Source organism: Chiloscyllium plagiosum, chromosome 41 (genome assembly GCF_004010195.1).
Source record: "Chiloscyllium plagiosum isolate BGI_BamShark_2017 chromosome 41, ASM401019v2, whole genome shotgun sequence".
Taxonomy (NCBI): domain Eukaryota; kingdom Metazoa; phylum Chordata; class Chondrichthyes; order Orectolobiformes; family Hemiscylliidae; genus Chiloscyllium; species Chiloscyllium plagiosum.
In genome coordinates this window covers 10,838,980-10,864,935 of record NC_057750.1, presented here as the reverse complement: position 1 = coordinate 10,864,935, position 25,956 = coordinate 10,838,980, and the positions used below count along the sequence as shown (strand labels likewise).

The window sequence follows — 25,956 nt, the reverse complement described above, 5'->3', positions numbered from 1 at the left end:
ATTGTGCCACCAACTCCCATTGTCTAATGGATGGGTGATGAAGGGGTTCTATGGCCTTTAAGCTACAGACAAGACTATTCTTGATGTTTCCATACTGTTTAACTCAGGTTGATTCACATACCAACACATATCTAGACAACCGCCTGCTGAAAACCAAGGGGGAAGAAGAGTGGATCTCATTTGATGTAACAGAGACAGTGAAAAAGTGGCTGTTGAATAAAGGTAAGAGGAGACAGAGATGAACTCCAGTTTCCGGAGAGAGAATAAAAGAGGGAGCATTATGTTCATACTGTGTATTTCATGACCTCCGCATATGCTGAAACACTTGTTGACAAATGGAGTAATTATTTTGGGGTTAGTCACTGTTATCAAGTAGGACCTGTAGCTATTTTGCACATAGTTGACCTGCTACACTGGCTAGGCTCCTAAATGCTTTACAGTCCCCAGACACTTATAGGAGGAAGAATCCGCTTCTAGTTGATGTTATGACTTTTTTTCCTTAAAGAGAGTGGTCACCAGATTTCAGTGCAGAAAAGATTATTAATCTTGTGGATCCAGCATGAAATGGGTTTGGAGAGTTTCAATGCGTCACTTTCATAGATCACCTGTACTTAACTACAAATTGACAACAAGCCAACATCTCCCCTAGAGTAAGAAAGACCAGCATAGCACATTGTAACATTAAATTCAGTGTGGGATGTGCCTGTGAGATTGGGGAATCAGTAGAAATGATTAGAGCAGAAAAGAGAGAGCTTTGCACTCTAAATAACTCCGTGCTGTCCAGGTCCTGGGAGTGTTTGGGACAGTGTGTATGGAGGTTTACTCTGTATCTAACTGTATCTGCTGTACCTGTGTAGGTATGTTTGATGGGGACAGTGTAGAGGGAGCTTTAATCTATTTTCGACCCTATCTCTGCTGTGGAAGTGTTCGATGAGACAGTCTAGAGAGAGTTTGTGCTGAAATTGGGCATTTAATTGTGTAGAGCTGGCTTTACTCTGTGGTAGTCAATATTGAGAGTTTGTTGCTGGGAAAGCACAGTGGGACAGGCAGCATCCAAGGTGCGGGAGAATCAACATTTCGGGCATAAGCCTTTCATCAGGAATGAGGCTTGTGGGCTGGGGATGAGAGGGGGCTGGGGTTGAAAGGAAGGTAGCTGAGAAAGCAATAGGTGGATGAATGAGAGGGAGAAGGTGATAGGTCGGGGGGGGGGGGGGGAGGAGGAGGTGATGGACAGGTCTGGAGGGCAGTGCCGAGTTGGTGGCTTGGGACTGGGATAATGTGGGCGAAGGAGAAATGAGGAAGCTAGTGAAATTCACATTTATCCTGTGTGGTTGCAGGGTCCCGAGTGCTTTCCCAGCAACACACTCTTGACTCTGATCTCCAGTATCTGCAGTCCTCACTTTCTCCTCTGTGGTAGTCATTAACAGGATATAGAGATATATTAGTTATGTCACTGGTGTAACAGTTCATTTGAAATCTGATTAATGATTTAGTTATAATTTTGTATAAAACACAGGTAACAATAAAATTCATGGTGTGTTGGTTTGTTATTGTAGCCATTTGAAGGAGATGGGACACTGGGGAATCAGAGAAGATAAATAAATGTGTTTTTGCATCTGAAGAATGAGTTTTAAAATTTAAAAAAAGGTCAGGTTTGGTCTCCAACATCTGATGAAGACTTCTGAGCCCTGCACTTTAGACAGAATGTGAAGGAATTAGACCATGTTCAGAAAGGATTTACCAGAATGGTTCCAGGAGTGAGGGACCGGCTGCAAAGAGATGCCACTGTGGGGCAATGACACCATGCTTAATGATCCATGTAGTCCACAGCACCTTCATGAAGGTTCACCAAAGTCATTATGGGATGAAGCTATTGTCTGATGAGGGAAGACTAAGTAGACTGGGCCAGTATTCTCTGGTTCCTGATGAAGGGCTTTTGCCTGAAACGTCGTTTTCGCTGCTCGTTGGATGCTGCCTGAATTGCTGTGCTCTTCCAGCACCACTGATCCAGAACCAGTATTCTCTGGAGTTGAGATGAATGAGAAATGATCTCATTCTCAAATAAGATTCTTTCAGGGATTTACAAGATAGATGCAGGCAGAATGTTTCCCTCTAGGCTGGGTGGCTAGAATCAGAGGAGACAGTCTCAAAAAAAAAAGGAATAGGCCATTTAGGATTGAGCTGAGGAGGAATTTCTTCATTTTGAGGATCTGGAATCTTTCAAATTCTGCACCCCAAAGAGCTGTGGAGGATCCATCATTGAATATGTTCAAGACAAAGATCAATAGATTTCTAGATATTAAAAATAGCTAAGGATATGGGAGAGTGCAGAAAAATGGTATCGAAATAGAAGATTAACTACAATCACATTGAACTCGAGGGGCAGCACGGCTTCTTATTCTTATTTATTCTGTTTTATGTTCACTCCCAAGCGCAGATGAGGATATTGGCTTAGGAGTCAGGCGTCTTCCAAATCCAAGTGCCATACTCGCATTTAGTGTGTGAATCTCTGTGAGTTAATATGTTCTGTGGTTTGTGTGGATCAATAATGCTAACTAATTCTTGTTTAATCCCTAGGATTTCTGCTTCCCATAGAATGTTAGAAACCCTGTCATTTGAACTAAAAGTTTCCATCTGCTGAGTACAGCTGCAGACTGTGTGATGAAAGAATGTTCATAATACTTTAAATATAAATATTCTGAACCCACAAATCAACCATTTGTCCTTCTGTAGATTCAAGAATTTCCACATATGTGAAAGGTGCACAGGAGCGGATTATCGGATTAGAGTTGAATGACAGCCCCCACTGCAGTGCAGTATTGAGGGAGTGCTGCACTGTCACAGATTCCAACTTTCAAGTGAGACCCTATTTGCCCTTAAATCAGATCTGCATCTAAAAGATCCTGTGGGCAGTTATCAATGAGAAAGAAGTGGGGAGAATCCTCTGATGTCCTGGTCAATATTTATCCCAGCAACTGGAATCACTAAAAACAGATTTTCTGAATATGATTTCACTGCTGTTTGTGGGAGCTTGCTGTGTGCACATTAGCTACTGCATTTCCTGGATTACAAAAGTGAATACAATTCATATGCAATCTCCATTTCCTGAGGTTAGAAACAGCACTATACAATACAAGTGCTCTTTATTATTCACCGATAGTTTGGGGTTAATGCTGGAGTTTGATTGAGGGCACCATGTCTTTTTCATAGAGTCATACAGCATGTTAACAGACCCTTTGGTCCATACTAATCCATGCCAACCACATATCCTAACCTGATCCAGTCCCATTTGCCAGCATTTGGCCCATATCCCTCTAAACCCTGTCTGATTCATTTATCCATCCAGACGCCTTCTAACTGTTGCAATTGTATCCACCTCCACCATCTCCCCTGGGAGCTCATTCCATACATGCATCATTGGGTGAGAAAGTTGCCCCTCAGGACCCTTTTAAATCTTTCCCCTCTCACCTTAAACCTATGCCCTTTAGTTCTGGACTCCCTTACCCTGAGAAAAAGACCTTGGCTATTCACCCTATTCATGCCCCTTTGTAAACCTCTATAAGGTCACCTCTCAATCTCCAACACTTCAGGGAAAATGTCCCGAACTATTCAGCCTTTACCTATAGTTCAAACCCTCCAATCCAGCAACATCCTTGTAAATCTTTTCTAACAGCACCTTTCCTATAGAAGGGAGACCAGAATTGAATGTGGAAAGTTGCTTCATCTGTGGTACTGGACTATCTTTGATCACCAATAAAGTCTGTACATTTCTGATGAACTCCAGGATGTTGACAGTAGGGAATTCAGTAATGGCAAGGGACAACGGATACAATATCTCTTGTTGGAAATGGTCAATTCTGTGCTACAAACATTACTGACTAATGTGATCCAGTTCTTGCCTAATATGAGTGCAGAGTGCTTCAGTATGTGAGAAGTTACACATGGAACTGAATACTAGTGTGGAATTGTAACGGGATTGATTGCAAAACACCTCAGTTGGTTTACGCTGTTGGCTGTGCTGTAATAATTTTCGTTAAGTGTACATTGTGACCCAAAATAAAATCTTTTATCCAATGAATTTGACTTTCTCTACACAGCGAACAACAGCCTCCTCCCTCACCCTGTCTTTCCTTGCAGAGACTGACCAAAGATTGAAGATCAGCGTCCACTGCTCCTGTGAGTCTTCCAACCTGAAGAAAAGCCTTCAATTGAAATTCTACGGTAATAAGACCATCCAACTGTAATGTAGCTTTGTCCCAGATAATGTGGATCATTTTACTTTTCCAATAAACTGTTACTTTGTTCCTCATAGAGACTAGCAACCTGAACCCTTCAATTAGCTTTCTGTCTGTAACTCATTCCTAGGTATCGGTTATTCCATAAAAAATCTAAACTGAGCGATTAGATTCAAGTCTGTAACACACTCCCAGGTATCTGTTACAATTTATATAAAGCCATCAAATCCTTGATTAGACTGTAGTCTGTAACTCACTCCTGGTTATCTGTTACTTTATATATGGAATCAGGGATGTAGAAAGAGCATGGGAATGGGAACAAGAATGGGGAATGGGAATGGAAATTGGGATAGGGATAGGGCAGGATGTATGATCTCTCAGGAGGATTCCATCACTTTCTTTTGTTTGACAGAGTCACCAAGGGGGGACTTGCAGGCCCTGGCAAAGCGGAACCGGAAGATGGCACACATCCTTATCATGTCCACCCCTTCGACCAGGGCTGACACTCACAGTAGAAGAAAACGGGACCTTGACACAGACTACTGCTTCGCGTAGGTGTCCCTTTAACTATCCGAACAATAGTGATGGTGGTGATGGTGCGTTCAATTCAATCCAAACAGAAGGCCACGGCTCCAGTCCCTAGACTCTGCTAGTCCTGGAGTTGGAGAAGGCCAGTCAGCTCCTCAAACCCATTCTGAGAGTGAACTGGATTATACCTGATGTGTTTTTCTATCCCTTGAAACCCTTACCCCCCATTTAAAAAAGTCTCATGTTTGAAAATTGCTGTTGATCATACAGCCCCCTCCTCCTCCTAAACAAAGTTCCAGATCCCAGAATTAGCTGATCTCAGCCCCAACCTGAGGACCACAGTTGGCACTTGTGTTGTAGGGGAGCCAACTGGTAAGTACTACAACAATAATTTGAATTTACATAGCTTCTTTGGTGGAGTACAAACTCCCCAAGGTACTTCACTGCATTATGATTGGATTATATTAAACCTTGTGCTACATGTGGAGAAATTAGTATAAGTGGCTAGAATTTCGAATTGGACAGAGAAAGAAAGAAGGCGCAAAGGTCTGAGAGAATCCCAAGTTTAGGCTCCAGGCTACCAAAGAATTTTTAAATTCAATTCATGCAAGTCCAGCGTTCATTGTTAAGGGGAAAATCAAGAGTCAAACACATTGCTGAGGGTCTAAAGTCACATGTAGTGCCAAACTGGGACAATCATGTAAGGACAGCAGATTTCCTTCCCTAAAGGGCATTAGTGAACCAGGTGGACTTCTATAACAAACAACAGTGGCTACATTGTCACTATTAGACCTGCTTTTCAATACAGAATTGTATTGAGTTCAAATTCATCATCTGTCATGACAGGATTTGAACCATATTTCTTAGGGTTCTGCACTACTAGTCCAGTAACATTACTACTACTGCACCATCACCTTCTCTGAAGCAATGATGGAGCAATGAAAACTGATGATGCACAAAGGGTCAGCAATGGCAGAGTGCAGCAATCTTGTTGGGTTGGCGGAAGTTTCGGAAATAGGCAGGAGGTGAGGTTTTTTGGATGAGGACTAGATTGAAGAGTCTATCATTCTCAGACCATGCAGTTGATCTGGAGGACGAACTGAGAAAAGCATTTTGCTAAAACCCTCTATAATATGCACCATCATAGGTCTGCTGAGGAGAAGAACTGCTGTGTACGGCGCATGTATATTGATTTCCGAAAGGATCTCAACTGGAAGTGGATCCATGAGCCTAAAGGCTATTATGCAAACTTCTGCATGGGACCCTGTCCATACATATGGAGCTCAGACACCCAGTACAGCACTGTAAGTATCAGGAGAATCTCAAACACATATACACTGATACACTGGAATATCAAAAATAGGAGCAGGATGTTCCATTTTGCCCATCAAGTCTACTCTGCTATTCTTGGCTACGAGAACCTACAAAATTCACACGTACAACAGCTCACTACATCAGTTTTGTTCTGCCTTTAGTGTAATTAATAGCAGCAGTTCCGGTACACAATCCCTTAACACTGTTTCGACAAACACTCCCCCACCGTCATACTCACTCCCCCACACACTCTCTCAACATCATGCTCACTCCCCCGCAGACTTCTCCACAATCACACACAGTGCTCCACACACTCCCCCACCGTCACATTCACTCTGCCACATGCTCCCCCACCGTCACAGCACAGAGCAACATTCCAGTTGGATCTAGGTGATTTTATGGACCTCATTTATTTCCACATATTTTTTGAACATCCACTTAAGATACTCACATGGTTCTGCCCTTCCACAACTTTGAAATGTGACACTGATTCCTTCCAACCTAATAAGTTGAAAAGGTTATCCATACCCACACAATGTTTTCTCATCATTATCTTACAAGTCTCAATGAAATCGCCTGGTGTCAGGTCCAAGTCGATGAGTCCAGCTGGCAATTTTAAATTTGGGAATTAATCCTGAGGCCTCCTCTGCACCCGTTCCAAACTCTTGTGCCTTTTGCAGATAGTGAGAAGAGTGAAATGGGTAATGGTACAATATTTAACTGATGTCCAGCATTTTTGATTGACAATATGACATCTTCAGCCTGCAACAGAAGGCTATAAGCTGGCCTCTGCAAACAGCCACTGCTGTGAACAGGAAGGATGGGCTCATCCTGAAACCTGTAGATAAAATAATGAAGGCTGATTCGAGCTGACTAGGGGTTAGACACTGAGTAGTCAGGCATCTGAAAGGGAAGGCCTGTGGTGAATGGAAATTCCCTATTGATTAATTTCCATTCTGAGCATTCAAAATTATGCTACTCAGAAAGCTTAAACTGCTGAATACTTTATTTTCGATAAAGATTTGGGTTTGAAACCCCTTTTTTAATTATGGCTTTCTCGGGGGAGAGAAGAGGTTTGTTTCAATGCAGAATGATGATGGGTGGTTTATATTCCTTCAATGTGATGGATGGACACACAGAAATCTGTACACACTGGCACAGAGCCACTTGTCCACAATAAAAGGATGCACTGGCACAGAGGCACACATCTACACTGATACATTGAAACATCAAAAATAGGAGCAGGATAAGTCCACTTGGCCCATCAAGTCTGCTCTGCTATTCTGTTCCCTGGATGCTGCCTGACGTGCTGCGCTTTTCCAGCAACACATTTTCAGCTCTGATCTCCAGCATCTGCAGACCTCACTTTCTCCTCTGCTATTCTTGGCTACTTTAATCCAAAACATTTTGCCCAAATTATTCTGTTATCTTTAATATCTTGAACTACGTAGTTAAAAACACATACGCGCACACCCTTACAGAGGGTCATGAACACACTGGCACAGAAACACATAGAGACATTTTTATTTGTGTTGAAAGGAATATTGTGACCATGAGTTGCATAAATCTACCGTGCATGTAGCTTTTATGTGGCTTTGAAACAGAATGATAGGAGTCGAAGCTGAGAGCTAAATGTTAGCAATGATTCAAGTGGAATTTGAAAAAGCAAATGACAGATTGATCTTTGTAACCTTGACATTAGTCTGTCAGCACTTTGGCCTGGATATGTCTAAATTTAACAAGTGCACCAACTTTATACTGCAGATATACGGGGGCTTTCCCCACACTGAAATCCCTAGGAATTTCTTCGACTATCATTATTGTATTTGATTTTCCTTAGCGTAGTCTGTTTGAACCAAACTGCCTTCTGTTTCTGATGGAGCTGGGGTTTTCCAGCTGGTCATGAGTATCTTTCTGTTGCCAGGCACCAGCTTTGATAGCCTGCTGCACAGAAACAGAAGAATGCCATTTAGACACTCCAACATGTTACTCTGTTCACTGAAATCATTGCTCATTTGCACTGTCACTCCCTTTATCTTGTTGGCCCCCTGTTGCTAGATACTCCCCGATCTGACAGACATTTATTGGGATCAGTCTTTAAAGTTTCAATTGTCCCCAGATTTTGGAGGGACAGGGTTCCAGATTCTCATTACTGTGTGAAACGAAATGCTTCCTGATTAACTGCTTAATTCTAAATTTAAAAATTATGCCCAACTCCCAGAACAGGTACAGCAAGAGGTTAAATACAGAATGAAGATCCCTGTACACTTTTGCCATCAAACACTTCCAGGATAGGGAAAACATGAGGGTGGATACAGAGTAAAGGTCTCTGTACACTGTCTCATCACTCTCAGGACAGGAACAGTTTGGGATTGGATACTTAAACTGAAAGTAAAGCTCTCTCTGCACTGGCCCATGAAACGCGCCAAGGATAGGAAAGATGTTAAACTTGAAAGGGTTCAGAAAAGATTTACAAGGTGTTGCCAGGATTAGAGGGTTTGACCAAGAGGAAGAGGCTGAATTGACTAGGGCTTCTTTCCCTGGCGGGTCAGAGGGTGAGAGGTGACCGTCTGGAAGTTTATAAAATCATGAGGGGCATGGATAGGGGATAGCCAAAGTCTTTTTCTAAGAGTAGGGGAGTCCAGAAGTAGAGGGCGTAAGTTTAAGGTGAGAGGGGAAAGATTTAAAAGGGAACTTTTTCACGCAGTGAAATGGTACATGTATTGAATGAGTTGATAGAGGAGGTGGTGGAATTGGATACAATTACAACATTTAGATGGGTACATGAAAGGAAGGATTTAGAGGGATAAAGGCCAAATGCTGGCAAATGGGACTAGATCAGTTTAGAAATAGATGAGTTGAATTGAAGGGTCTGTTTCCGTGTTGTATAACTCTATGACAAGTACAGCGCCTGGTTAAATACAGAATAAACATCCCCTGTTGTTTTAAATTGAAGCTAAACCTTTCTTTCCAGTGTCCCCTTAAACACACCCAGGAGATGGACTGCATGGGGATAGATACAGAGTAAAGTACCCTCTACACTGTCCTCATCAAACACCCCAAGGACAAGGATAGCACTGAGTTAAATACAAGACTGTTTACAAAGTTGAGAACCAAGATCAGAATTGACACTGCCCAAAAGTATTTCACACAGTGCTCTTACAGCCATGACAGCTTGTTAACTATGTGATAGGTAAACTGCATTTGTTTTTGACAGAGTTACAAGGAAACAGGCTATTCAGCCAATCTGGTCCATTCTGCTGTTTATACCCACATATACTTTCCACCAATCTACTCCTTTCACCCCTTGTCTCTCCACCGTCCCCATAAATGCATCAATATTACTTCACCACATTCTCATCACTTTTTGCCTGATGGATTTTCTCCTGAATTCCCAATTGAATTTACTGTTGACGTTCATAGCTGCTATTTGTAGTCTCTCCACTATTGGAAACATCTTCCCTACGTACAGTCATTGCAGGACAAATGAAAGCCATTCAGGTGCAGCATGTTGGAGGCCACTCTGGTCCTGGCAGTGTCATTGCCAATGCTGGCCCATGTGCTTGTGCATATAAAAAATTAATGAGGTTCCCACCTCTCTCTCTCTCTCCCCTTCTTTTACAGGTCTTGGCTCTGTACAACTTGCACAACCCTGGAGGCTCCGCATCTCCTTGCTGTGTCCCCCACGTCCTGGAACCTCTGCCTATTCTCTACTATGTGGGTCGGCAGCCCAAAGTGGAGAAACTCTCCAACATGGTTGTGAAGTCATGCAAGTGCAGTTGAAGGTCCAGCCGAGCAAAGAGGGTCCAGTGCCAGCAAAATCTAGAGCCAAAGTCGAACCAACTCATAAGCCTCCAGGTGGATTACATCTGCACGAACATATTCAGCACACGTCAAATTGTGAAAATAGAGGCTTTCTGTTTGTCTTTTTATATTCAGAATGTTGTCCACTAATTCCTGCCAGACCACACTGGACAATCTGACTCATGTCTACACCGTTCCAGGCTCCAGAATTCCAGCTCCAGCTAAGTTGGAGACTGCATTTCAGTGTTTTTATATTTTTAAATGATCGGTGTTCTGATAATTTATAAATCTAGGGGTCTTTTCAATCTGGTTTGTCCCAGAATCTGCTCCATGTAGTTCAATTGATTGCCACCTTCTACACTAGGCCCTGATCTCTTGACCTTGAACGCAGCATTGAATCACGGGCCGATAATAGAAGTGTCTTCACAATAGAAGTGTCTCATTGTGCTTTTACATTTTAAAAAAATGATTCAGCTGCCTCCCAAACTGGTTCAAAAACTTTAGGCAGCTGATTAAAAGGCAGAGAGTCATTACATGAACTTTATAATTCTCCCCTGGGCAGCATTTTGATGAGTGTGTTGCCTCAAGGTTGGGCCTTAGGCCTTAGCCTGACAGGAGAAAAGATTCAAAAAACAAAAATAACAACAGGAGAAAAGATGGTTACACCATGACAGACTAAATACTTCCAACATTAACTTGAAGAGGACTGTGAAGCCATTTCAAAACATACCAAAAGTGGATTTCATCAAGACAACAAGGACTTGAGGATGGGCCTATTCAGGAAGATTGAAAATCAAACTCCTGGTTAACACCATCTATTCTGAGTATTTATTTCTGGGTCTTAGGCTGCAAACAGGATAAAGGCCTCAATCTGGCATGTTGACTCAAGAAATACGTGCTGCCAAATAAGCGTATGTGTTTCTAAAACTAATTGTTTCTTGATGAAATTGTGCATCAGTTCTCCTTTTTATACAGTATTTCTTGGGTTGAAGGATGGAATTTGTTCATGATTAACTTTCCTCCATTATTCTTATTCTTGGATGTTCTGATAGAATTGAACATTGAGAAGATTAAGTTGGTGCACGGACAACACCCTCAACAAGTTGTCCTCCATCTCCACCACTTATCCATGCAACTTCATGTCCTTCATGTGACGATATGTAGGGGCATCTTAAAATGATTGTTTCAATGTTTGAACTTTGCAGGGAGATGGTGGCACTGATACTGGGTTAGTAACCAGCCAGCCCCGGTTAACTGTTTGGGGACATCGGTTCAAATCCCACCACTGCAAGTGGTGACATTTAAATTCAATCAATAAAACTGGAATTGAATGCTAGTCTCAGCATCAGTGATTGTAAAACTACTGTCAGTTGTTGTTTTAAAAAAAAACCCATCGGTTTCATTAATGCGCTTTAAGGAAGGGTATATATCATTCTAACAGAATCTGGGCCCAGATTAGATAAAGATGGCAGATTTCCTTCCCTAAAGGACCTTAGTGAACCTGACAGGTGTTTACAATAAACAATGATTTCATGGTTGACATTACTGATGATTAGCTTTCAATTCCAGATTTTATGAAATGAATTTAATGTTTTAGTGGAAATTTGTTCCCAGCACTGGTCCCAGCCTCTGGATTAGTGGACGAGTGATGTTACCATTACATCACCATTTCACTATTTTTTGTACTATGAATTTCTCACTGTCACTCAGAACCAGCTGCAAATGGAAGGTTCTGGATTTATCTCCCATCACAGGGCAGCAGCAACAAGGGTAAAGAATCTGAAGATCTCGAGTTTCTGCTGTATGGTCAAAAGTCAGAAACCAGAGGGCAGGAGCCTTCCAAGGACATAGGAGAAGCATCAGGGACTTTAGACAGGCAAATAGATAATCCAGACAAGGACATAGGAGAAGCATCAGGGACTTTAGACAGGCAAATAGATAATCCAGAAAAAAAAATGAATTTGATCAGTGAAAATGAACTCATTGGCTAATAGCTTTTTGGGTTGCCAACAATGATTAATATTAGTCCTGGAGGTTTCACACATGACTTGCCCTTGCTCCCAGGCTTCAGCCATTGGTGGTCCAACACATCCATCCTCATTGCAGAAAGGCCAATCAGAAAGCAAAAAAGACTCAGCCATTTGGATGAAACCTGACAGTCAGCCAAACAGCTATTTCCCATGTTTTCAATATTTTTATATCTGGTAAGGTGAAACGTGCCAAGACAATGACAAAAAAAAACCCCACAATCTTCCTGATGTATCAATGATTTTTCTCCAGATTTGCAAACAACAGTGTCCTGGAGATTGATAATCACATCCTGGAAGCTCCAGGCATCAGAGGGTTGGCATTTGGCAAATGGCTTTGTATTTGGTGTGTGTTGAGGTCTGAAGTCATTGGAACTGATGACATATGTCATGTCCAGTGTTCAAGGTGGAATGAGGTGAATTCTTTTTCTCCATGTAGGTCATTCACTTTTGGAATTCTCTTCCCCAGACATCAGTAGAGACTGGGTCATTGAATATGTTCAGCGCAGAGTTAGACAGATTGTTGATTGACAAGAGAGACCCAGTTTATGAAGTTGTACACAGGAAAGTAGAGTTGATCTGCAATAATCTGATTGAATGTTAGAGCAAACTTGAAGGGCTGAATGGGCTTCTGCTCCTTTTTCTTGTCTTCTTGAGTTAAATAATTGAATGATGCAGTTGTAGAACTTCGCCCTAACCACCGGCAATCCTTTAGTAACATGCCTCTGTTTATCCCCATTAGTGGAGATATGTAAAGGATTTAATTACTTTGACTCTCATCCCCGCCCATTCCCACACCATTCAATCTAACCAAGTGTAGGTGTTGTAAGAGAATGTGATGACTTTAACAGTGTGTAACCCAACATTACTTTGTGTTGCTACTGAATTAGCTCAGTTGCTACTGTTACCAAGATCTCACCAAGAGGACGGAAGTTTGAATTGCTAACCAAAGTATATTGAGAGTACCACATTGCCCCCATTTTATTTGTCCATCCAACATGCAGCTGCTAGTTCCTGTTTGGCACCATGTCCCATGCGTTTGGTTTGGTCAAGAGTTGGCTGTTTGAACTCAGAAGTGACTGTAAGAGTAAAATCGCATTATTTGATGATTTTCCAAGTATATAACCCTCCAAGACCTGGGCCCTCCCAATGTCTGTACCTCCTTCAGCTGTAGAATGTTCCTAAATCTTGATGTTGCTCCAAGTTAAGCCTCTTGCACATCTCTGATTTTCTTCTGACCACCATTGAGGCTTGATCCTAGATTCTGGAACACATTTCTCCCAACATTTCTTAAAACCTACCTCTTTGACCAAGCCTTTGGTAACTCTGCCTAGTCTCTTCCCTCTGACTTGGAATCAGTTGTTTTTAATGCAAATTCATTCATGGGATGTGAGCATCACTGTAAGGCCAAGATTCATTGCCCATCTCCAATTACCCTTTGAGGAGGGTAAAGAGTCAGCCACTGAGTCACATGTAGACCAGACCGAGTAAGGATGGAAGATTTCCTTCCCTAACTGGCATTGGTGAACTAGGTGGGTTTTAATAACAATTAATTATACTTGCCATGGCCACCATTATTGAGGGCAGTTTTTAATCACAGAACCTTTTTAAAAATTGAATTTAAATTCCAGTAGATGCTACAGTGGGATTTGAACTAACGTCTACAGATCATTAGCAAGACCTCCTGGATTACTAGCTCTGAAGATACGAAGATATCATCACTTTGCTATTTTGTTGTTGTTCTCCAAGTTTCTCTATTAATACTTCAGTGAAATACCTCAGGACAGTTTTACTGTGCTTAAGAAGTGCTATATAAATGTAGTTTGTTATTGTTATGTGATCTCAAAGATACCAAAGTGAAAAGCATCAAACGCAAGGGTCAAGGCCTGCTGAAGTGCAAAAGCAGGCCCTGGTCAGTCAAGTTTCAGAGACCATTGTGACCCTTTAACATATACAGAACCCAGGTGACACTTCCAGTAACTGAAGGATAATTGCCCTGCAGATGCACTTTCATTTCAAGGCAGAATGTCAACTATTTATCGGCAACCTAAGCAAGCTAAACTCCAGATATAACATCAAAGATTCAAAAGTGGGGTCAGTCTATTGCTACCTAGTCTTCCTTGGATTGTTAGATTATTTATAATCAGTATCTCTAGCAAGCAATCAATAGCTGGAATGTGGTTTACCAGGACAAGGACAGCACTGAACTATTAATGACAAGTGTTTAATGATCTATGGTTTGGTGTCTCAGATTATGGATAGCTCAGGCCATGACTGATGTCAACTAGTTACCTTTTTCCAAATTTGATCTTTCACGACCATCACTGACTGGCAATGTCAACATTTGTAGCCCACCCCTATTGCTTCTGAACTGAGTGCTTTGCAAAGACCATTTCAGAGTGCAGTTAAGAGTCACCTAGATTTCTGTAGATCTGGAGTCATATATAGACCAGACCAGGTAGAAATTGAGATTTCCTTATCTAATCTCCCTAAATGAACCAGATGTCTCTCCCCACCCCAACAATTGGTAATATTTTAACCTAAGATCAGGTTTCATTCAAATTCACCTGCTGGTTATGAACTCAAGACCCACAAACAATTGTCTGAACCTCAGGATTAATCGTGTTATAACCTTATCACTAAGCCATTCTTTCCCCTGCTTTAGGAAACCTAGCACAAAACCTCCACTAGTACACAGCATCTGCTTGTATGTGGAGGAAGGTGGTAAAGTGTTTCATTTTAAAAGCAGTATCGGTGTTGTTTACCTTGCCAGCTGTCTGCCCTGTTGGAGAAGGTGTGGGTTTGTTCTGATGTAGACAGATCATTTTAGGGGTGTGAAAAAATGTCCCAGATAACTGCAAGCTCAATTATAATACCCAGCAAACAGGCATAACCTTACTTTTATATTTGAATCTTATTGAAACAAAATCTCTGACACCCTTGGTAAATATCTTTAAAAAGAGGGCTGGTGGTATACAGGCAGGAACTGCACATATCCACCATCTGAATACTGTGATGTAGTGCTGCTTTCACTGCAAATGAACAGTAATTGGGTAGATATAATGGAATCCTTTTTACAATAATGGGTCGTGACAAACTTTCTTGACAGTCTCATTATTTGACAACACAACCAGAAATCTCAATATTTTCAGTAGGATGTGAGCTGTGGTTCGGTTGGTAGCAACCTTGCCCCCAAGTCACAAATCTCTGGTTTCAAGTCGCACTTCAGTTTACAAATTAATGCTGATTCTCCAGTGCAGTACTGAGGGAGCACAGCGCTGTCCCAGGTACCGTCTTTCAGTTTAGACATTAAACTGAAACTGCATCTACCTGCATGCTTGGCTGGATATTTCAGCTCTCCCCAATGTCCTGGCTAATATCTATTCTATGACTCTATTCCTTGAGTAACATCATAATGGAGTATCCGATCATTCCCCCATTGCTGTTCATGGGAGCTTGCTGTGCACAAATTAGCTGCCTCATGTCCTATATTTCAACAGTAACTCTACTAAAACATACCTCAATGGCTGTAAAATGGTTTGAGAAGTTCAGTGATCCTTGCAGACTCAATTTAAATGGAAATTCTTCTACCATCCACAACATGAACCCAGGAAAGACCATAAGCGAGAAAATCAGTGGACACAATACATCAAGCTAGATTGTATCTCTTGAGGTTTCTTTACTACTTTGATTCCATTTATAGGTTGTTTCAATTGATATGATTACTGAGACAGGAACTCGATGTGGAAACAATATTGAGTGCAGCTGTGAACTAAGGGATATTTGAGGGAAAAGAAAGCCCATATTGGTATCTTGTGGCACAGCAGTTGTGTCCCTCCCTCTGAGCCAGGAGGTCTGGATGTATAGAGCTGTATAATAATATCACTGAACAGGTTGGTCAGAAATTATTTTTTAAAAGGCCCATGAAGAGGATTTCTAATGTGGCCCCTTTCTAGAATGTATGGGACAGCAGCACTGTACCCAATATGTATTCTCAATGTTAAAGTCATTTTTAGTTATAGAATTCTGAAATCTAAAGCATCATTTTTAAGGTTCAAATCCCATCATGGGAGCTTGGGTTGGTCTTGGGGCTGTGATAAGAAAGTCAGTGTTGATGACTTAGTTGAGCTCAGAGCCCATCCAACTCTTCTTTTTCCTCACTGTTTAGTTTTAATGAGTTCAAACTTTGATCCAAGTAGTGAGAGCTGTGAACATTTTTCAGAATTACAGAATTGTTACAGTGCAGAAAGAAGCCATGCAACAGCTCATTAAATAAGCATCACTACCTAGAGCTAATCCACTGCTTTTTTTTCCCCTTGCACACTATTTCTATCCAAATAATCATCCAATGCCTTCTTGAATGCTTCAGTTTTTGTGCCAAAATGTCTTGGCATGATATTGTAAACAGAGAATAGGATGAGAGTCAAATTTTCGATTGTCTTGCGGAAGTGCTTCTTCAGACTTTCGGTCTGGCAGTGTTTCCCAAGCTGCTGTAGTGGCAAAGAGGCAATTTCAGTTGGTCATAAAAGCCAATGAGCAGTTGGGACACATAGTCAGGCTCAAGGCTCAATGTGCACAGCTTATTGGGCAAGGGAACGTGGTTGTTGGTGTTGGTGTTGGGGGGCAGAGGAGGGTAAAAGAGCCAACAACAAAAAAGTAAATGTCCCTTCTTTAATCTGATCGTGCTGGGTGAATCAGAGGGAATATTCCTCATTAGGTCTCTGACCTAGCCAAAATTTTGATTCTTTTAGAATTGCACTAAGAGTTTGACATGTAGTAATATTTTTGAAATGAGGAAATTCTGAAAACTTTTATAATGCTGTACATTTGTTTGGGGTGTGTCTGTGTGTGTGTGTATGTGTGTGTGGCTGTGTGGCTTTCTCATGGGGTCCAGACAGCCAGTGACTGCACAGAAAGAGGCTGATCTACTGTATTTGCTCATACATAAACCACACCCCAGATGTGAGCTGCCTTTTTTCATCTGCATCCCCAAATTAAAATGATTTGTGTTTGTATTCATATAGCATAGATGATTACTGAAGGTTTATAGACTTTAAAAACAGTGTCCCCACCCATCCCCACTTGATCTAAGATGCAGTGGTTTCTTTGCAAAAATGTACACCCTGACTTTTGATTTTTATTTTCCAAGAATACACAGTGGTGTTTCATGACTAACCAAACACAGTCACTGGTTTGTTTAGATACTCAGTGTAACCAATCTTTGATCCCTCAAGTTGTGCATTGGTTCAGTATTATCAAAGTTCCTGTCGTCTCATGTCAATGGTATTGCCCTCTGTGTTTTGAATGTTTGCAATGTATAGAACCACAATGTAAATAGTGAATAAAGAATTTTACTAATGCCTCCAGATACCTGTCTTTATTTTCCAAACACCACACATGTCTCCTACACTCAACATACTGACTTTCTGCAAGTAAAACTTTTACAGATACTTTACCTGAGACTTCATCAAGGCTCTGTCTAGGCTTGCGATGAAATATCCACCACTTCATTCTGCATATACATCCTACCAGTTTTCTTTCCTTATAAATTTTTATATCAATATTTATAATAGTAACTACACATGTAAACTTGTCACACTTTTCTTGCACACTCCAAACAAGCAGGGGCACTGTAGTGTAGGAGTTAATAAGAGCATAATCAGCTTACATGGGGTGACTTCCTGAAGAAGGGCTTATGCCCGAAACGTCGATTCTCCTGTTCCCTGGATGCTGCCTGACCTGCTGCGCTTTTCCAGCAACACATTTCCAGCTCTGACTCCATAACACACATGGAAATAGAAACACAAACATAAATTGCTGGAAAAACTCAGCAGATCTGGTAGCATGTGTGGAGAGAAATCAGAGCTAAAGTTTTGGGTTCAGTGACCCTTCTTCAGAAATAAAATTTGTTATGGAAATATGTCAAAATGAGCTCAGAATATATGACCTTAAAGTGGGCCTTGAGTTCTCAGAGCTATATAGGCCTTTCAGTCCATCAAATCTGTTCTGTAATGGAATGAAATTATGCTTGCTGTGTATCTTAACACCATTTAACTACCTTGGTTGCATAACCCTTATCAATGGCTTAGAAAATTTGAACTGGAATACAGAGGCATGCCCAATTGCTCTTTTCAAGGGATAGATTTCCAGATTACCACCACCTTTTGCGTAAGCGTGCTGCTTGACATCAATCAGGAAAACTAATAGGGTGGCACGGTGGCTCAGTGGTTAGAACTGTTGCCTCACAGCACTAGGGTCCCAGGTTTAATTCCAGCCTTGGTCTGTGTGGAGTTTGCATATTCTCCCTGTGTCTGTGTGGGTTTTGTCCGGGTACTCCGGTTTCCTCCCATAGTCCAAAGATGTGCAGGTCATAGTGTTAGGTGCATTAAGGAAATGGGTCTGGGTGGGTTACTCTTCGGAGGGTTGGTGTGGACTGGTTGGGCTGAAGGGCCTGTTTCCACACTGTAGGGAATCTAATCTGATAGAATATTATTCTTTATTCTAATTAGAATTGAATACAAAAATAGGGAAATCAAATCTCGAATACAGTATTGTCACCTTATTAAAGAAAGTGTGTTGGAAGCAGTTCAGAGAAGATCTGCTAGACTAATATTTGAAATGAATGGCTTGTCTTTTGAGGAAAGGTTGGACAGGCTAGGCCTGTATCCACTGGAGTTTAGAAGAGTAGAAGGTGACTTGACTGAAACATATAAGGTCATGAGGGGTGCCCACAGGGAGGAAGTGGAGAGGATGTTTCCTCTTGTAAGAGAATCAAGAATGAGGGGTCAGAGTTTAAAAGGGATTGACCATTCAATACAGATAAAGAGAATATTTTCCCAGAGGGTCACAAAGTTTTCTAACTCATTTTCTCAAAAGGGTGGAAACAGAGTCTTCAAATATTTTAAAAGCAGAGATGTATAGATTTTTGACATGCAGCGGAGGAGCAGGCTGGAAGAGAAAAAGTGGCCAACTTCTATTACTAATTCTTTTGTTTGTATCACTCAGCAGACTAATTCTAATTTTATGATTTAATTTCCTGTTCTTGGCTACATGCACCGGAGGAAATAGTTTTTCTTCACCTTAAATTCATTGATTAAATTACCCCAGAATCTTCAATACTTGAAAGAACTCAAGCTAAGTCCACACAATTTATTCTCATGATTTAATTGTTTTAAGTGATGGGCTGAATGGCCTCCTCTGCACTATAACACTTCTGTAATTGTATGTTTATATGGGTGAGTCTGAACTGCACCCTCTCCAAGGCCTATATATGCTTATTGAACAGAACTGAAGGCATTGCTTCAGAGCTGGTCTGATCAGAACTCCATCTTAAGGAATGTATGCTAAACCTATATAAAACACTGCTTCAGCATGAACTGTAATATTGCATTCAGTCAGAAGAGGTAGTGGTAATGTCATTGGATTAGTAATCCAGAGCCCCACATTAATGCTCTGGGGACTTGGTTCAAATCCCACCACGGTAGATGGTGAAATCTGAATTCAATAAAAAAAACTGGAAAAATAAGTTAGTCTAATGTCAACCATTGTCAGTTGTCATAAAAAACCATAAGATATAGGAGCAGAATTAGACCATTTGGCCCACCGAGACTGCTCCATCATTTGATCCTGGCTGATATGTTTCTCAAACTTATTCTCCTGCCTTCTCCCTGTAACCTTTGAAACCACTACTCATCAAGAATCTCTCTATCTCTGTCTTAAATACACTAAATGACTTGGCCTTCACAGCCCTCTGTGGCAATGAATTCCAAAGAGTCACCATCCTTTGGCTGAAGAAATTCCTCCTCATCTCAATTCTAAAGAATTGTCCTTCATTCTGAGGCTGTGCCCTTGGATCCTAGTCTCTCCTACTAGTGGAAACATTTTCTTATGTCCAGTCTATCAAGGCTTCTCAAAGTTCTGTAAATTTCAATGAGATCCCCTCATTGAATACAGACCCAGAGACCTCAACACTCTTCATATAACAAACCCTTCATCCACAGGACACCTCCAACCCCAGCACATCCTTCCTTAGATATGGGGCCCAAAACTGCTCACAATATTCCAAATGCAGCCTCAGCAATACTTTTATATTCTAGCCCTCTTGAAATGAATGCTCATACTGCTTTTGCCTTCCTAACTGTCAACTGAGCCTGCATGTTAACCTTAAGAGAAGCCTGAACCAGGACTCCCACATCCATGTATGCTTCAGATTTCCAAAGCCTTTCCCTGTTTAGAAAATAGTCTACATTTCTATTCTTCCAATCAAAGTGCATAATCTCACACTTTCCCACATTGTATTCCATCTGCCTCTTCTTTGCCCACTCACCCAATCTGTCCAAGTCCTTTTGCAGCCTCCCCACTTTGTCAACCCTCCATTCATTTTTTAAATCATCTGTAAATGTAGCAACAATGCCCTCAGTTCCTTCTTCCAGATTATTAATGTAACATTTGGTTCAGGGAAGAAAGGCTGCCAACTTTACCAGGTCTGATCTTCACATGACTCCAGGCCCAATGTAATGTAGCTGACTGCTAACTGGACAATTAGGGATGGACAAGCCAATGACGCCCAATCCCATGAATGAATAAAGTTGTATCCGCTTCATTTTAAGAGAGATGTGACAGCATTAGAGATTTCCGAGAATGTTTCCACAGATTAGAGAAGCTGGGACTGTTCTCCTTGGAGAAGTCTGAAAGGAGATTTGATCCCAGTGTTTGAAATCATGTGGGGTTTGAAAAGAGCAAGCAGGGACAAACTGTATCTATTGATAGAATAGTTGAAGGCACAGATTTAAGTTACCTGCAAAAGAAGCAATGTAGACAGGAGTAAAAACATTCTCATGCAGCGAGTGGTTACGTCTGGAATGCACTGCTGAGAGTATGGTGAAGGCAGATTCAGTCGAGGCTTTTGTGAGGAATGTGGGCCATTATCTGCAAAGGAATAATGTGCAGTGGGGAACATAAGAGAATGACACAAAGAGAATTTTTTCAGTGCAAATATGATAGACTGAATGGCCTCCATCGATGTGGTAACTTTCGATGAGTGTTTTAAATTATAATTGTGTACTTAAGGAGGTATTATGGTATAGTGGTTAATGTCCCTGCCTCTGAACTAGATGCTCTAAGTTGCAACGCCACTCCAGAACTTGACAACTTAAGATAGTGTGTTCATAGAAGTTTTCTAATCAACAAGACATTATGTGACACCTCTGGAGAAAGTGGGGCTTGTACCCAGGCTTCGTGGCACAGAGGTTGGACACTACCACTGCACAAGAGCCCCTATGACACTTTCACAACTCATAAGTTGATTATCATCAATAGCTGGAGGTAGAGTGATATTTCTGGGGATGGAAAAATTGTTGGAGCCACCACTATCACTGTCCAGAGCTCCAGACTCTTAGGTGCCCTCTAAAACAGCTGAGTAACAATCCCCAACCCCACCCCCGCCCAAGGATGGGCAGCAAGTGATGGCCTTGTCAGCGATGCCAATCTCTCATGGAAGAATCAAAAAAAGGAGGGACTCTTTATCTTCGGCTGCAACCCACCTTGGAGCTGCAACTGGGATGAACAAAATCTTGAAGAAGGCCACTTGAATCCACTGTTGTTGCTTCTCCCAGGGAGGTGTTTCAGTGATTAAGAGACTGCATGCAGGACTGTCACTGGGAAGCAGAGCCTAATGACTGCATGAATACGAGATTGTAAGTTTAAAGAAAAATTACAGGATTTGATGTATTGGAGGCCAGCTAATATAAAAATGAGAGTTTTGCATTTCTATAGCAGTCTGTCACATTCTGAGGATCTCCCAAAGTGCTTTGCAGCCAGTGAAGTACTTTTGCAATGTAGCCATTGTTGTCATTGCAGGAAACCAATGTTTGGACAGCAAGCTCCCACAAACTGCACTGCTGTAATGATGCAGAAGGATAAATATTGGTTCAGGACGATGATCAGCATTTTTTGAAAAAAAATCATTCATGGAATGTGGGCATTGCTGGCTGGGCCAGCATTAATTTACCATTCCAAACTGCCCTTGAAAAGTTGGTGCTGCAGACCATTTGATGTAGGAAGACCCACAATGTCATTCGAGAGGGAGTTTGAGAATTTTGATCCAGTGTTATCAAAAGAACGCTGATTATCTCCAAGTCAGGATGGTAAGTGATTTAAAGGAGAACTTGCTGGTGGTGGTTCCCGTGTATATGTTGCACTTGTCCTTTTGTATGGTAGAAGTCATGAGTTTGGAAAGTACTGTCTAAGTCTTGGTGAATTTTTGCAGTGGATCTTGCAGCTGGTATACATACTATTGCTACTGAGCACTGAGTGAATGTTGACATGGTGCCAATCTAGTGGTTTCTTTATCCCAGATGGTGTCAGCTTCTTGTGTGCTCTTTGAGTAGTGCCAGTAAATCTTATAGGCCGTCGTGAGAAGATAGACAGGATCTTGAAGGCTGATGATGTGATTTGGATCTTGTCATGACTTTCATCATGGATCAAGGCAGAGATCCCCCAGTATAAGATCACAGACTTGTTAACAGTACAGAATCAGGCTGGTTGGCCCATCTTGGTTCTTGATCTGAATTCTGACACTGTGTTTGGTGCAATGTATCCCTTGTGTTCGGAATAACTAATAGCCCCACCAACAGACTGTGTATTCATTGTGTTTGTTGAGAATCAGTTTCTGCTCACATTCCCAAACGCTTGATTCGAAATATCAGATCTCGGCCAGTACATGACCTACACGGCCTTTCCTGAGAAGATCTGGCCCATGGTGGAATCAGGTGGAAGCCAAGGAGGAATTGGCAGCTCCAATGGTGCCTAGAGGAGAAAAAAAAATGAAGAATTTCCGATGGAACAGGGAGGCAGCTCGTCTCCCAGCCCAGAGGGGAATTATCTATTATAAAGCAAGTTGGGTGAAGAATGGATCGAAGGGCGTTTAGCCTGTCCTCGGGGTCAAAGGTGTTAACGGTCCGCTGACACGCGGGAGCGGTCACGCGAACAAAATGGCTGCTGCTCCAGGTGCTTTCCCGGCGGTTGGCGAGTGAATTATTTCTGGTGAAAGTGGCAGTTATTTACTGCAGGTAACTGAGCGGCTAGTTTATATTTAAATATTGGGGATCTGATTAATGTCTAAAATGTTTACCTAGGATATACGGTACGGAAACAGGGCATTCGGCCCAATCAGCCTGTATCGGTGACATATTCCACCCGGGCGTTCTTGTATTTTTCTCCTATTTGAATTTATCATATGAACCCTCTATTCCTATCTTCTCTCAACTGCTTGTCTTGCTTTCCCTGAAGTGAGTCCCGATTATTTGTCCTCGTCGTTCTCTGTGCTGGCAAGCTCCAGTCTTTGAGTGTGAACATGTGATTCGGATCTTGTCCTGACATTCAAAGCAAAGATCCCCCAAGACAAGATAACAGATCAGTTTACAGTGTAGAAACAGGTCGCTTAGCCCTCTGAATGAGCAATTTATCTGGAACCATTCTCCCAGCCTTTTTCCGGTAATCCTGCGCGTTCTTCCATTCCAGATTACAGTCCATTTCCATTTTGAAAGTCTTGATTGAACTTGTTTCTTCCACACATTCAGGCAGTGCTTTACCACACCCTGCATGAAGGATATTTCCCCTGGTATCCCTTTTGCTAATTACGTAAATCTGTGCCCCCTCTTGAAGAAAGACCATCTTCTAAACAAAGTTGCCTGATTGAGAATCTGTATAAATTAGGAAGCTCAGGCACGTGAATGAACTTGTTAGCAAGCTGGCACAGGAGCCAATATAAATTAGTGAGTTCAGGGGACATTTAGCCGAATGAGACTTGGTGTGAGCTAAGACACAAGTGACAGAGTTTCTGCTGACCTCGGGTTTATAGAGTATGTGTACTAGAGCGCTTTTGAATAATCCAGCCTGAAGTAGCTGAGGAGGGGGTGGACAGTCATCGGGTAGATACAAGCTATTCAGTTGAAGGTGTGTATTTGTGAATGTAGGGTCATCATGGGACCAGTTACGACTCCAAGGTTGCAAATAGGCTGATTCTTTTGCATCAGACAGTTGCTGGGAAGATGGAGTCAATGGTTCGGGAGTAGATTTTCTGGCAGGGACCCAAAATAATGGTTTCCCTCCTCCCAAAAGTTAATGGGACTGAGAGTGGGGGGAAACTTTGCTTTTGCAGAGCTGGATGTCTAAACGCCTATATGGTACTTGTTTATTATATGTACATTGACGCACATAATTCTTTTGTATATATATTTATAGCTATATATATATATAATTATAATTGTTTTCGCTCTTTCTCAACTTGTTTGTTATCTGTCTGTTCCCTCAATGCATACCAAGGCCCTGCCAACAAGTTACATTCTGGTCCTCTTGTTGCCAGAACAAGCTGCTGCTTGCCCCGAGCTCACTCACTGATGTGAGGTGTCATCATAGGACTGCTGGTGTCTCTCTCACTAATTCTGCACAATCTGATGCACTGAAGTCCCATTCTGCATTTCAGATTTTGGCGTATTCTGTGCCTTTTAACCCCTTGAGTGGATTCAGCAGCGAATGGCTGTGTAAGGCATCTCAATTTTTTTTCTAAGATTGTCCACAGAGATTTCCCCTGCAGACTTAAGAATCCAATTCTTTACCCTCTTGTGGGTACATATAGATATTTACAGCACTTGGCCACTTCCAGATGGTGGCGGAGTAGGGCTCCTGTGCCAGAGATTGCCCACTCAGTCTATTTTTCTTGCTCTTTTCGTTTTTTACTGTCTTTTATTTTCCTTACTTACCTCTTGAGCTCAGATGGCAACTGCGGCAGACCTTGAGCGACACCAGTGCGGAGGAGAGTAGACCCAGCATGAACCTCAACAAGCCCAGCATGGAGGAGAGTAGGCCCAACGCAAAGGAGAGTTGGCTGAGTATGTACCTCGAGCAACACCAGTGCAGAGGAGAGTAGGCCTAGCATGGACCTCAAGTGAGCCTAGCGTGGAGGAGAGTTAAGCCAAGTGTGGAGGAGAATAGATCAAGTGTGACCTCAAGCAAACCCAGCGGGGAGGAGAGTAGGCCGAGTGCAGAGGAGAGTAGGCCAAACGCAGACCTCGAACATTTGTAAAACTGGAGCTGTGGAGCCAGAGCTTGGTAGTGGCTGGGGCCTAGTGTGAGCCTTGATGGCAGCGTCCTCGATTGGTGACTGGCATTAGCAGTGGCCAGCGGCGAAGGATGACGGCTGCGAGGAATGGGGAGAGTGACAATCAGCAAGTGGTGAGTGGCAGCGAAGCCTGGCATGCCCAGACAGGTCTTAGCCCAGCATGGATGAAAGCATGCCCAGCGTGAGGGAGAGAGAACCCTCTTGGAAGGTTTGGAGCATCATTAGAGCCACAGCTGAAGAAAGGACTGTAATGTTTGACATTGAGTCATAGAATCATAGAGATGTACAGCTTTATTTCTCTTCTTTTTACTTTTATGCTGAGAAGACTATAGTGCTGCATGTTATTACTTAGTTACAGAAATAGAGAAATAAGAAATAAGATTTGTACCTGGGTACTTTGTACCTAAGATGGCACCATGTATGGTGACATTGTATACTTTTCATTGTATTCTTGTACCCAGTACTTGAGTAAATATAACAATAAAACCTAGATCTAAATCTTGGCCCATCTGGTCTTGCTGGTCTTTATACTCCATGTGCTTTGAGTACAAACAATGTTTTCCTTTCCACTCTGTCCAGACGCCTCAAGATTTTTGAATACTCAATAAATTAAAGGAGTGCCTTATATTCCAATCATTCATTGACTTTCTATTGGCTTGTGGTCCAGCTGCACTTTCATTTTGGAATCCTAATCTTAGCTTTCAAATTTCTGTGACTTTGTCCATTCCCTACCTTTGTAATCTTCTCAAGCCCGGGAATATTTTAAGCTATCAGCCTTCATTTAATTCTGCCCTCTGGTATATAGGAACATATATCAGGAGTAGACTATTCATCCCATCGAACTTACCCCCCCCCATTCAATACAATTCGGATTGATCGAGCACTTCAATGTCTTTTACTCATCTCATCTCAATAAAGTAAAAAGTGG

The 25,956-nt window shown here is 41.9% G+C and overlaps 1 protein-coding gene and 1 long non-coding RNA gene across 2 annotated transcripts in view; both read left to right on the top strand.

The window, feature by feature from the left end:
- LOC122542842 (transforming growth factor beta-3 proprotein-like) overlaps positions 1-10,073 on the top strand; it is a 39,440-nt gene extending 29,367 nt beyond the window's left edge. The window contains exons 3-7 of the mRNA XM_043680932.1: positions 108-222; positions 4,138-4,221; positions 4,648-4,786; positions 5,911-6,067; positions 9,702-10,073. Of these exons, the coding sequence (XP_043536867.1) occupies positions 108-222; positions 4,138-4,221; positions 4,648-4,786; positions 5,911-6,067; positions 9,702-9,860 (654 nt within the window). The 3' untranslated portion in view covers positions 9,861-10,073. The remainder of the gene's footprint in view (positions 1-107; positions 223-4,137; positions 4,222-4,647; positions 4,787-5,910; positions 6,068-9,701) is intronic.
- Positions 10,074-22,882: 12,809 nt separating this feature from the next.
- On the top strand, positions 22,883-25,531 carry LOC122542946. Its single transcript, XR_006309891.1, has 2 exons — positions 22,883-22,977; positions 24,683-25,531. It is a non-coding gene; the product is annotated as an uncharacterized LOC122542946 (long non-coding RNA).
- The last annotated feature ends 425 nt before the right edge of the window (positions 25,532-25,956 follow it).